Source organism: Rhopalosiphum maidis, chromosome 2 (genome assembly GCF_003676215.2).
Source record: "Rhopalosiphum maidis isolate BTI-1 chromosome 2, ASM367621v3, whole genome shotgun sequence".
In the NCBI taxonomy this organism is placed as follows: Eukaryota; Metazoa; Arthropoda; class Insecta; order Hemiptera; family Aphididae; genus Rhopalosiphum; species Rhopalosiphum maidis.
In genome coordinates, this window is record NC_040878.1 from 51,382,319 (window position 1) to 51,395,836 (window position 13,518).

Here is a 13,518-nt window from a genome sequence, read left to right on the forward strand (position 1 = left end):
TTTTATATTTATACAATTTGCTTTTGAATAATTCTGTTGTAATAATTATCTACACCACATTGCATAGGATATATCTCACATTCTTACTATTTTGTGACTAAATTATTATTTAATCTTAAATAATCAAAAATAATTGGGAGGGGGGGCCTAAATATATTTTAAGGCAGCTAAGCACCCCCCCTAGTTGCGCCAATGTGGGAAAGGTTGATTTTGGGCGAAACGGGTGCCGTCCTCCGGGGTAAAATATCGCCTGAGGGTGTCCTAAGAAAAAAGGTCATATTTTGACGTAGCCGAGGTTATGTTAGGTTAGAGTATGTCCCAGTTCATTTAGGGTTACCCAGGGAACACAATGAAGAAGTTAACTAGCTTATATCTCAAAAATATTTGGTTATTATTATTTTGGCTTACAACCAGTTTTAAAATATTGAATGATATATTTTATAATGATATTTATAATTTAATATTTATTTTTAGTTGATTTGTCAATGCTATTTATCATATATTCAAATCATTGATTCGTTTAGTTTATTTTTTTTTATCGCTCGATCTAATTTTTTTAATTCCTGAATGCTTAGAAGTTTTAATGAAATATTTTGCATATATTTGAATTTTTTAATATTTCTAAAAAGTGAGCTTAAAAGGCAATGTTATTTATGTCCAGGTGCAGATCTAGGACCGATTTACGGGAACGGAGAACTAAGTGCAATTTTGAAGCTTTAATTTATAGGAATAAATATAAATTAAATATTTTTATTAAAAAAAAAGAGCGAGAGTGTAGCATAAATTAAAATACTAAGGTGATGTGACTAGGCAGGAATAGAATAATATATGAATGTAGTCAATGTAGTAGGAGTATGGTAACATTTTTGTCAGAATGAGGGAGAATAGATTGAGATGGTTCGGTCATGATTACAGGATAATTAGTAACTCGGATACAGTGAGAATAGTTATAAAAATAAATATCTGGAACAGTTGCAGTTTAGCTATCACGCGATTTTTTTTTTTTTTTTGAAACACGTATTTCTACGAGTTAAAAACGACGGTGCAAAAACGAGTTTGCGTAAATCATTATAGTGGAATTTTATCATTACTCCCCTCGGTATTAAATTAGCCAATCTGTGGTGATGAGGGGGGTTGTCAACCCGTTCAGGGTCTTTGGGGAAACATAACTGCTCTTCGGGCAGTCAGTATAACCTCAGAGGTAATCATAACCTACCAGTAAAATAAGAAAAGTAGTCATTATAGTCACCCCCTACGACCGCTATAGCCTCAGTCACAGATGTTGTAAACCTAGGCGGCAGTCGATCGTGTTATGATTTCACCATCATTCATAATTCATCAAAATATGTACCTAAATAAAAATTAAAAAATTTGTTATAGACACGGCACTGCGGCAGTAAAATAGAGTGTAGTGCGCATGTGTAAAAACGTAAAATATCAAAATTCAGAAGGATATACCCCAGGCTAAAATAATAATTTAGCGCTAATTTGTTTTTGCATCGTTCTTAACTCATTAAAATTTGAAATACATGCTTCAAAAACAAAAAAAAATCGAAAAATTCACGCGGTAACTAAACGTACTATAATTATACCAACAAACTTTTTATAAATTATAACTAATATAAACGAGAAAGGTATCTAAGGTACCTTTGAAATAGTATTTACTAATTAAAACTTCAGTAACTTGTAAATATTATAACATTTAACATTTTTCATCTGTACATATATAGGTATATAATTAACCTACCTGAAAAACTATGTTTCGTGATAGCAACATTTTTTTCAATTTGATCGTAATCACATCCATTTCTATACTATTGAATATAATATATAATATTGTTAAATGATGGCTCGTCTCGAACATGTATTTTGGAACACATACGGTATATTACACCATATACCTTTATTAACATGTATATATCACGTAGACTCGACTGACAGAATAGTTTTGAAAAAGTAAAACGTTAAGGCCAAAAATAAGCACTAGCGTCTAGCAAAAAGATAAAATTAAAGAAAGAGAGCAAATGGCCAAATTTTGGCGCGTAATAATAAATATTCAATCTACATTCTACATCATAAACCGATTTAAGTATACCGCAGTCTCTGCGTACTGGGATTAACATTTAAAATATACCGGTTAGCCTCATGGAATAACAGGTTTTATTTTACTTCCCGCGAACGGTCGTTTTTCTTCCATGTACTAGCGCGCGGTCCATACAATATCAGTTGTTGTTTCTTATCAAACGTGCAATTTTTCTTTTCAATGTCGTCCGCAACGTTCACGGTCCGTCTTTCTTTATTTTTCTACCGAAGCGAATGTTTTGTTCGGTACATTGTTTAATAAACACACATCCCCGCCGATAAAAGACGAACGTAGTTCGTACGCCGTACTAAAATTAAATGTGGTGTACAAGACGTGGTTATCGGTAAATAATCGATTTGATTTTGAACGCAGTTCGCGAACATCACAAATGATAGAGTTTCATAAACTTTGAGTCTAAACTCTGTGAATGGGACATTTCAACGAGCACCAAGTGTTCAGAAAATGTTATCCTACGAGTAAGTTTGAATATTATTCTAAGTTGAATTTTTTTTTTTAATTATACAAGTTAACTAAGTAAATAAATTACTAATACAACATACTTTGCTACTATAATAATAAATAATTTACTGAATGTGTGTGTTCTGTAAAATAGAATAATAAATCAAGAAGACACTGCCATAATAAGAGAAGTCTATGACAATGACAACTCACAGGAAATGTTTGAACAGGAACTGGATAATGCCTTAGAGGCTGGCTACAAGTATATTATTATTGAGCCAACTCAGCTGGCTGATGAAACTGTGAGATGGATTACTGTTGGAAATTTTCTTTCTCAAACGGCTATCATATCTAGTGCTTTGTCTGCAGGAACAGGTTTGGAATTATATACAATTAGTAGTGGTTTCCTTAAATTAATCAAAAGTTCAGTTTAGTATCATTAAAACAGAATTGAAAAGGTTATTTTCAATGTGTTAATAGTAAAATAAGAAACCATAACTTATAAAAAATAAAATTTATTTTATCTTTATTAAAACATATAAGTCAACATATTGTGTAATTAATTAAATACAATTTTAATCATATATTTACATAATAAGTAAATAATATAGTTTTAATGAACAAATATTACAATTAATTTTTTGGTACTTTATAAATATACATGTAGTCTAGGATTTTTGTATTAAATATGTTAAATATTATATACAATATATTTGTTATCACTTTAATATATTTTTCTTTTTACTTAAATATTAGCTTATTTTTGGACTTCGAAGCCATTTGTATATGGCCCCTTGTGCATGGCTTCATTTGTATGCACTGGACTATATATGATCTCATGGCAGTTTGATCCATGCTGCAAGTATCAGGTGCACAAGGACCCAAGATTGAAATCGCTTCAAAAGGAAGACAACACCCCATCATTGCCAGTGGTTATAGAACGTGGCAGTGATACCAAGAGGAAAATTGTACACACGTCAGTAACAGTTGTGTCAACTGCTTATTGTATATGGAAACTGTACGAATATTGCAAATAATCTTTCAAATTGAGATCAAATTTTTATGGGAACGTGATGGTTCAAGAACAGTCAGCACATTTTAAAATTGTATTTTATATATGTACACTTGATTTTATTTTATTTACCTACCAACTTATGATTGTATGTACCTGATAATGTTGAATGCCAGTGACTAAGAGATTTCCTTCTCGGGTGTAGAGCATATATCCATGTTAATCATACTTTCTATATACATTTCATCTTTAAATGAATTAATGAATAATATTAATAATAATATTCAATGCAATTTCATTGTTCACTGGAATTATTATCGGCTTTACTTTGCGGGATCATATTAAGAACTTGAAATGTAATTTTATAAAAAAGTTTAAATACTTATTTCCATCTTTCATAAAGTTTTACATTCAAATAAATACGATGATTATTAGGCTTTAGAAACATTGTAATGACAATTATTAAGTCTTATTATTTATTTTATATAAAATAATAATAGTGACAATTGACAAAGTATAATTTCTATTTTCCTGATATTTAAACATTTTAAACTAACCTAAATTTTAATCACTGAGCTAAGTTATATTTTTAGAATTCTTACTATAAATTTTCATTGCTACATAAATCATTATATTGTTAAAAATAATTTAAACTCAACATTATTTTTCATAAATTAAAATTTATTATTATGTATAATAAGTTAAATAATTAAAATCTTTATATTTGTAGAAATAACTTCTTTATACACTTGATGTTTATGGACGAGTGAACGGATATATCTCAGGCATCTAAATAGGTGTAAAATGTTTTAGCACACATGATTTGGTCATGTTAAATATTGTCTATAAATTACTAACAATATTAGATCATGCTAAAAGTTGCCATTAAAATAAAAACAAAACAGTAATGTTTTATATTTGTGACGTGATAAATATAAATTGATAATTTATTTATTTTTATTGTTAATTAATGCGATAGTAATATTATATTTCTTTGTTATTCTAAAGTTCTTTATTGTGATTAAAAAAAAAAACATGAATTATCAAATGTTTAATAGTTTGAAACTAAGAAAAACAAAAAACAATTTTATTCAATTGCAGAATATTTTAAAATAAAGATATTTGTATTGAATTAGGTTTCATTTTAAAGGCAACAAATAAATTTAAATTTCGATCTAATATAAGGTTGTTCTAAAGGTTCAACTAATATCTAAAAACTACCTATAATCGTTCTATGGTTTAGGGTGAACGTAGCATGCCAAAGTATAAATAGAACATAATAATATTTAAAAATCTATTGAGATTAGATTATTTTTTATGAATATAACACACTATATATACTTAAATACTACTCCCTCGTGGAAGTAGAAACACAATATTATGTTACTATGTATTGTCTATCTATCATTGATCAAAATTACGAATTCCATCGGTTGTTTTTTTTTTTTTTACAGACTTATTTAACCATTTATGAATAGACTGAAAAAATATCACAAAATAAATTTCTTAACATTTTACAATCTGCATAAAATATTGTATGTGATTTATTGTTATAAGATTATAATGTTTAGAAAACAAAACAATATTAAAAATTGTATATCATAATAAATTGCATTCTATATTTAATTAAATTTAGTGTTTGTGTAGCTTTCGTTAAAACATAAACTTTTTTTATAACAATGAATGTTTGATGTCAAGAACAATGGACGTTTTAAAGTTACATGTATAGTATATGTGCTTGATATTTTCAAAATAAGCAACATGGACAATAGTAAAACATAATAAAATAACCTACATTTATACACATATATAATTTATTTTATTCTATCAAAGAGTTGTTTGTCAATTAATATTTTTTTAAACATTAAAACTAGACAAGAATTTGTAAGATATGTTAAGCGTAACAATTACATGAGAATGTACACTAGTTTTCTTTGTAGGTTTCAATAATTTGTTTACCATTATAATATATCTACATTTATGAAGGCTACAAATAATTGAAAAAAAAAAAAAAAAAACAACAATAAACATCTAAATTTATCCTCATAAATATTTGCACACATCGAGTTATTGTCTACAATGGTATAGTTTCTTAATCATTTAAATTTACAATCTAATATTAACTGACTAAAGAAACGTTATTCTAAAAATAACTAAAAATATTTAACAGTACATAAGGTTTAACTATATCAACAACTCACTATTAAGTATACATAAATAATTGACAGAAATCAGAAGAACTACTTATAATATATGTATGAGCTATATGAGATTTCTAAAATGTAATTGTCGATACGCTGTTGTCATTCAAATTTATATGTAAATTATTAGTGATTAATTATATAAAAAACAAAAATGTGGTAAAAGTTTATATAAATATTGTCAAATAATGTAATAAAAAAGAACACAAAATGTGTAACAAACAAGCACCATTTTAAGCAACAAAAATGTATCAACAATAAAAAAAATTATTTTATGAAAAAAAGGAGATCATTTAAATTATAATATAATTAAACTTATTATTTGCAATACATTTTGTGTGAAAAAAATTGGTGGTAATTAATAAACTCTAAACCTAAAACAATATTTAAAATTTAAATTTATGTAAACCTAAGATGTAATAGTGTTTAAGGAATATACAATAATAATTTAATTGTAAAAAATGTCATACTACACTAATGGTAGCAGTGATCGTGAGTAGTGGTGACGTGAACTTTATACATCTATGAAGCATATATAATTAAAATTTTTTGATTAATGTATCTACATTTTTTTCTAACTTAAGAGAACGTCCCATCAGTATGTGTTGTCTTTGTTTAACAATTATGTAACAGAGTATTCTATTTAACTTAGTTTTAGTATTAAGATCAAATTTACATGTTATTTAACTTAAAGGTTTCTTTAATCATGGAAATGTTTTTTTAGATATTTTAAGTCCAATAATAGATAAATTCATTATACTATTAAAATAAATGAAGCTAAATGAACATAAATTTACTGTGGTTTACTCTTCTAAGATGAAGACAAAACATGATAATAAGCAGTGGCGCACAGTAGATTTTTCACAAGGGTGTCGAAAATATATATTTCGAGGTATATAGGGCATAGTATAACTCTTATTTTTAAGTGTTTTTTGGTTTTTTCTTACTAACAAAGATACTAAAAATAAAATTATATATACAAATATTCAACCTAGTTCACAATTCACACAGCACTAGTCAACTACCAATTCTTTGAGGGCTGTCAATCGACACCCCTGATCCTCCCTGTGTGCGCCACTGTTAATAAGACATCCTCATAATTGTAAATATAGCCAACTATTGCCTACCCGCAGAAATTTGGTATTTCCCTCTATGGCTATATTTATATGATATCCTTTTTTTTTTTTTATCAGCACAGCCGATACTTCATGAAAAGCTATTTCACGTCACCACTGATTATGAGTTATCAATTATCTATCTTTGTTAGTGATGCACAGTAAATATTTTAAAGACCAATGGTGTCTTAACCCTATCTTAGTTTAAAATTAAAAGCTCATTTTTATCATTTACTTTTCAAGCTTAAATAATTAGTTTATGAAAATACTAATAAATTATTTACTGGTAAAATTATTTTTAAAACTTTAACATTTTCAATTATCAACAATAGTGCAAAAAATACTTATATTAATTGTATACAAGATTGACCAAAAATACTTCACAACTCCCAATGCAAAATATTTAAGTGCAAAAATAAAATATTTTAAATGATAACCAATATTAATGAAGAAGTCTCGTATTAATATTCTTATTTATAAATTATTGACAGGTAAATCATTTAATGACATTTTATGAATTATAACTTATAATAATGTAAACAATGATTTTGATAGACAAGTAGGTGCATTTATTTATTATTAAATAAGTAATTAAAATAGTTTGATTCAAAAATTGATAAAGAAATATAATGGGGATTTGACAAAATTGAATTGTACTTTAAAATTAATTACAATTTTACATTTAATTGTGCATTATAAATAAATTAAACTGTGAATTTATATTAAATAGAAATTTATTTTGTACGTTTTTTTTCAAATGTTGACATATTGATTTTTAATTAATGAAAATTGACATTCATCCATAATATTTAGTTTTCTTTTTAATGATATATTATTATGAAACACATATATTATCACATGCTAATAGCGAAAAACAATAAATTAAATTATCATAGTTTTGTTTAATATTACTCCAAGCTTTACTTTTAATTAATACCAACTATCTAGTATTTTGGTAACTTGAAATAGAATCAGATTTATGTCACTTGTTACATTAATATTGATCATACTAAATAATTCACAAATTATGGTATTAATTTGTTTCTTTTTGGGCAGTTTTGTACAATTATACTTATCTGAATAATTCAATTATGGCATTTTGTTTTTAATAAGTAAAAATTGTACAAGTATAAGATATACAAATTAAATAAATAATTTATGTGAAACTGTGCATCACTAACAACTAGGTATTTATATTCAAAAATACAAAATTATAAGTACTCAAACATAATAATTAACAGCTAATTTCTAGAAATCTAGTTGACTGACCTGGCTGTTTGTCAAATGTGAGATTCCCGTATGCCGACGATAACGGGCTGTAGCCGACGCTCGTCCGTCTGATGGCGGGGAATCCTTGAATCCTACATTTTCTGACTAGCTTGCCGGTCAGCCCTACATTTCATAATCCAAAAATAAAATCGCGGCCATACATAACGTAGGCCAATTGCTAAACGAGCATAAAATGGAGCAATGATGACTTCTTGTTCATCGTTAACAACAGCATCTACTATTCGTTGAGCAACATATTCAGCCGAGTATCCAGACATTGTAGATTCATCCATAACTGCAAATAATATAATATATTTATAAATAACTAATAATAATATATTATAAAAAAATTTAATTAAAAATTAATATGTATTGAAAATACCCACCACCATATTTTGATCCAGATCCAGTTAATGCATTCAACGACAAATTTGTTTGAATGTATCCAGGGCTTACAACAGTTACTTTTACCTTATGATGTGATATTTCAGCTCTAAGAGTATCAAAGAATGCTTGTAAAGCATGTTTAGATGCAGTATATGCTGATCTAAAAATAATACAAACATATAAAGTTAATTTAATATTTGTAAACCATTCAGAAAAAATGAAAAATAATAAAAAAAAAATACAGTAGAATCTTAATAATCCGGCTGTTCGATAATTTGGCTATATTAATTTATATGTACTAATATGTATTTGTATATAAAGTTACTATCGTAAATAATAAAACGTTAGATAAAACTAAGTAATAACAAATTAAATCCGAATATTAGATATTTTATTTTTATTCAGTTAACGTTGAACTACAATAAGGTTATTCATTTTTTAATAATATAATTAAAAAAAAAATAATTTTTTAATTTTTCAATTAGTAAAAATGCATTTTTATGTGAACTGCTGTTTTCGTTAATCCAGCAGTAGTGTGGTCTGATATCTGTCGGATTACCGAGATTCTACTGTATGTGTTATTTAATGTACGACCAAGATCAATATACATATTTCTTAGAAAAAAATAAAGTAAGCTCTTGGAGGTCTATTATAACTCATCTTACTCATAACTTTATTTTATCTATATTTCATCTATATAATCTATATACAACTATAGACAAAAAAAACAATTTAATAAAATTATTCCAAAAATAAGTCAACTCATCTCAAAAAAACGATGGACCCACAATCAATGGCAGCACACTCGTTGTCCAGATAATATATAAATACAACTCCCTTCAAATAAATTCATAAAACTTCTCAAGAGACACAAAAATGAGCTTTATAAATCTCATTTATCATTCTTGTCCTGGAAGAATGGTTCCTTGTGAAAAAAAAAACTAAATTTTTATTAAGACAGAACAATCATATCCTCCCTTTATCATCAAAACAACAGCCTTATCATATCTGCCTAAGAATAGGTCAAGCTGCTAATAACGATCTACGTACCTGCAATTATTTTCTGCAAACTCATCTCAACATTCTTTCTCAATGATGCAACACATGGAAAATAAAAATAAAAATAAACTGACATCTACCCATACCACATTTATTCTTTGTCAAAACAACTATCTGGAAATGACTTATACAGTATACTAATACCTTAATCCTATCATCCAAGGGAGACATGGCTAGTTATTGTACATGATACTAACTTAAGAACATTACCATAAAAACAAACAGAAATAAATCAACACTCATTTACACCTAATAAGACCACTCAACAAACCTAATGTGAATATCTCAAAATATTTCCTTTAATACAAAAAAATAGTGCAAAAAGGTCTTTAGCACCCTCAAGTTCAAATTTAGCAGCTTTTGTTTTTTTATATCTAACTTATTATTTTAATGAAATCTATTAATTTTATGTTTTTAAATTATGGAAAATTACATATGAAAAAATTAAATCTATTTGGTCATAATATTTATGTCAAATAACATAATTTGTTATAACTAATTCTATAATCCTAAATGAATGATTAACGATAAGGTATGCATTAGGTATGGAAAAATAGATTACTTATAAAGTATTTTTAGCCAATGGATCGCATCAAAAAGCACTATAAAGTAGCCATATAATGTATATATGTATAATATTATGTAAGCTGCGATGGATTACAATATTACTAGTAAACCTGTATGAATTTATATTAACATTTTATTGGGTAAATCTTGAGAAAACAAAAAAAGATTTCTTTCCAAGTTTATGCAAATTACAATCACAATTCTTGTAAGTTCTGCTACTAGCAAAATTTTTCAATCAATCGTGCTCCTTATATTTTAGTGTCAGTGTACCAATTGCACTCTTTATATTTTAGGAACAGTATACCAATTGTGCTTGTGTTCAAATTTGCCAGAGTTTAAGCCTTCCACATTTTAGAAGTCTTAGTTAATCCTATGGATACATCAAAAACTTCTTTCTATATGAAGACCTCAAGGTTAAACTACTAGTTACTACCAAAAAGATCATGTTTATATTCTATTTCAGATTTCATCCCAACCAACTTATAACTCAACTGTATTCAAAAACACTTCCTGGTAATCCAAACAGATGCTTCTAATAAAAACGATCAAAAGATCTACTCAATGTTATCTAACTTATGTTAAATTCATGTTCATTTAGCTCTACTGTGAGATCTTCCTCCTTACCACCATGTCATTGTTAATTTTCCCTTAAATTTACTTATTGTACATACTCTCAAAAAAAGTTTAAAAAAAACATATTATAAATTTGTATATACAAAATTTAGTTTCAAATCTTAAAATAATATCGATAGGCTAAATTTATCATTTTTTATTGGAAATAAATAATAAAATAAATAACAATTTTAATTTGTAACCAACATTCATTTTTGATTTTAATTTAAACATTTTGAGTATAATTTTATTTGAATTATTAAATTTTCAATTGATACTACAGTTTTTTATTTTAAATATCTTGTAGTTAGGTCAATATGGATAATTATAATATTATCATTAAAGCCAATAGAATATAAGTACATTAAAGTAATATCAAATATTTTTATAATTTGTAAATTGATAAACGAGAATTAATACTAGGTAGTTTTGTATTGTAATTAAAAAAAAATATTATATTACCTAAATGGAACAGCAATTTTTCCTTGTACACTACTAATTGCTATTATATGTCCACTTTTGTGGTGAATCATACTGGGTAATATGGCTAAAATAAAATATTAACAATAGTTATTACAACTTAAATACTAGAAATAGAGAAAAATCAATTTATATTTTTATATTTACCTTTAGTTAAAGCAACTTGGCCAAAATAATTGACCAACATTACTTTGTAATCGACTTCAGCCATTGTTGCTTCGGCTCTACCCCTATAGCTGATGCCAGCATTATTGATGAGAATATCTACACGGCCAAAAACTCCTAAAACTTTTTGACTAACTACTTCTATTGTTGATTGGTCAATAAGATCCAAGACGAGAATACATGGTTTGTTAACATTCTTAATCTATAAGAATGATTAAACTTGTTAATAGGAAAATATGTTAAAATAATAAAACTTTTCAATTACATCACTTCGGCTTAATAAATCATTTTTGACTCGTTCTAATTCATTGCTGCTACGTCCCGTTAAAATTAGTGCACAGCCATGGGAATAAAATTCATGCGCTAATGTCTCACCCAACCCAGAACTGGCACCTGTAATAAGTACAACCTAACAACATAATTTATGATTATTAAAAGATATTTCTAAAAATGATTAGTGTTAAGGTAGGTAAATAAGTAAGATTTAATTCAGTTCAACTAGTTTGATTCATAATATGACCATCATATGAGCAGTAAATACTAAAAATTATTCAGTTATAATTTAAATATATTTTATATAGTATAATATGAAATGGAATAATGCTGTACAATTCTGATATAAAATACAAACTTTGTAATACTTAATAAGATTAGACTTTGTAACTAAATTATATTATTTATAGCGTTAATTTCTATTTCTATACTTATACAGCTTAATCTTCATAGGTAACAAGCACATAGTGTCATGCGTATCTTTCATAAGTATAGTGGAAGGAAAAAATACATTACACTGTTGTAATATATAGCTGATATACTGCAGAAAGAATAATAAGCTACAAATTATTGTTAGAAAATCATTCAAATAAAAAATCTAGGAGATTGAAAAAATAAATTTATACCAGCGTACAAAGTCCAAAACCGAAAAGCTAGGGTCGTATAAAGGTCATAGACATTCGCTGGCACGACAAAACACATAGCTAACACGTTTGGGCTTACCTTTGAGTTGAGTGTGCGATATCTGTTGTTGAAACACTTTTTAAGAACGTAAACTGACATCGGTATTAAGATTGGCAGAGAACAACAAACGTACTGCCAGGCAATCGGAGTGGCGTGAGCGTCAGACATTGCAATGGCGTTTTTGATATTAATCGTTTATAACTATAAAATAATAAATGTCTTCAAGTGCGAACCTTGTCAAAGTCGAGTTTCAAAATCGATCTTGAATGAAACTAGTTTAAACGTAATGTCTGCAAACAACTAAATTACCTACAAGAGATAAATTTAATTTGAAATTTGTATTTAATTTTTTATTTACTTCTCGGATAAGAGCAATCGAACTGATAACGACAACCAGTGATTACTAATACATTACAACGCTTGTACAGTGTGGTTAACCGTTAGCGTTCACAGAATGTTCTAATTGCACCCGCGCAGTGACGTGTACATCCCCAAAATAACATAATACTGAACTACATTGAACGTTGCCATAAATAATAAATAGAAATATTATTAAATTATTATCGTATTTCTATATTAACAACATATATTATGAATATGTTCAGTATTATTTGATATTTAACCGCCCCTATTGCCCGACGCACGAATCCCCGAAAAGTGGAATCGTGCTTACCATTCGGCATTCGCCGCACGCGATGTTCGATGATCGTTATGAGTTAAACGTTACTATCGCGGCGTAACAAAACAAACTTTTTTCGTCGTATGCAACCAAACAATAATTAGGTACAAATAAGACAATAGTATTATACTAGTAACTGTATTACAATGTTATTCGAAAGCAAGGCCATAACTGAGGGGAGGGTCCAGAGGTCCGGACCCCCCCGCCACCCGAAATTTTTAAAAGTAGAGATATTTTAGTGATGAATATAGTTTATTGACTACACATTTTCAACGTTTATCCCCCCGAAATTTTATTTCAGTTATGGCCTTGTTCGAAAGTATAAAAATATAAAACTTAAAATGTTTTTACCAAAATAATTTCAATTAACCGCAAATTGGAGGGTCCTGAAAATGTTAATTACTGTTGATAGGTATACATTGTACATAATACGGACACTATTCCTCAAATTTCATATTTTCGTATATATAATA

General features: G+C 27.4%; 2 protein-coding genes across 2 annotated transcripts; one reads left to right on the forward strand and one right to left on the reverse strand.

Moving 5' to 3' along the window:
• The first annotated feature begins 2,257 nt into the window (after positions 1-2,257).
• On the forward strand, positions 2,258-4,119 carry LOC113553134 (transmembrane protein 11, mitochondrial). The gene is made up of 3 exons (XM_026956306.1): positions 2,258-2,559; positions 2,697-2,917; positions 3,299-4,119. The coding sequence occupies exons 1-3, from the start codon at positions 2,546-2,548 to the stop codon at positions 3,577-3,579; spliced, it is 516 nt and encodes a 171-aa protein (XP_026812107.1). The 5' UTR covers positions 2,258-2,545; the 3' UTR covers positions 3,580-4,119.
• Positions 4,120-7,725: 3,606 nt separating this feature from the next.
• On the reverse strand, positions 7,726-12,723 carry LOC113553171 (dehydrogenase/reductase SDR family protein 7-like). The gene is made up of 6 exons (XM_026956352.1): positions 12,406-12,723; positions 11,675-11,818; positions 11,392-11,611; positions 11,227-11,311; positions 8,526-8,686; positions 7,726-8,434 (listed from the first exon to the last, which is right to left on the reverse strand). Exons 1-6 carry the CDS (start codon positions 12,532-12,534, stop codon positions 8,232-8,234), a joined length of 942 nt encoding a protein of 313 aa, XP_026812153.1. The 5' UTR covers positions 12,535-12,723; the 3' UTR covers positions 7,726-8,231.
• Between the last annotated feature and the right edge of the window lie 795 nt (positions 12,724-13,518).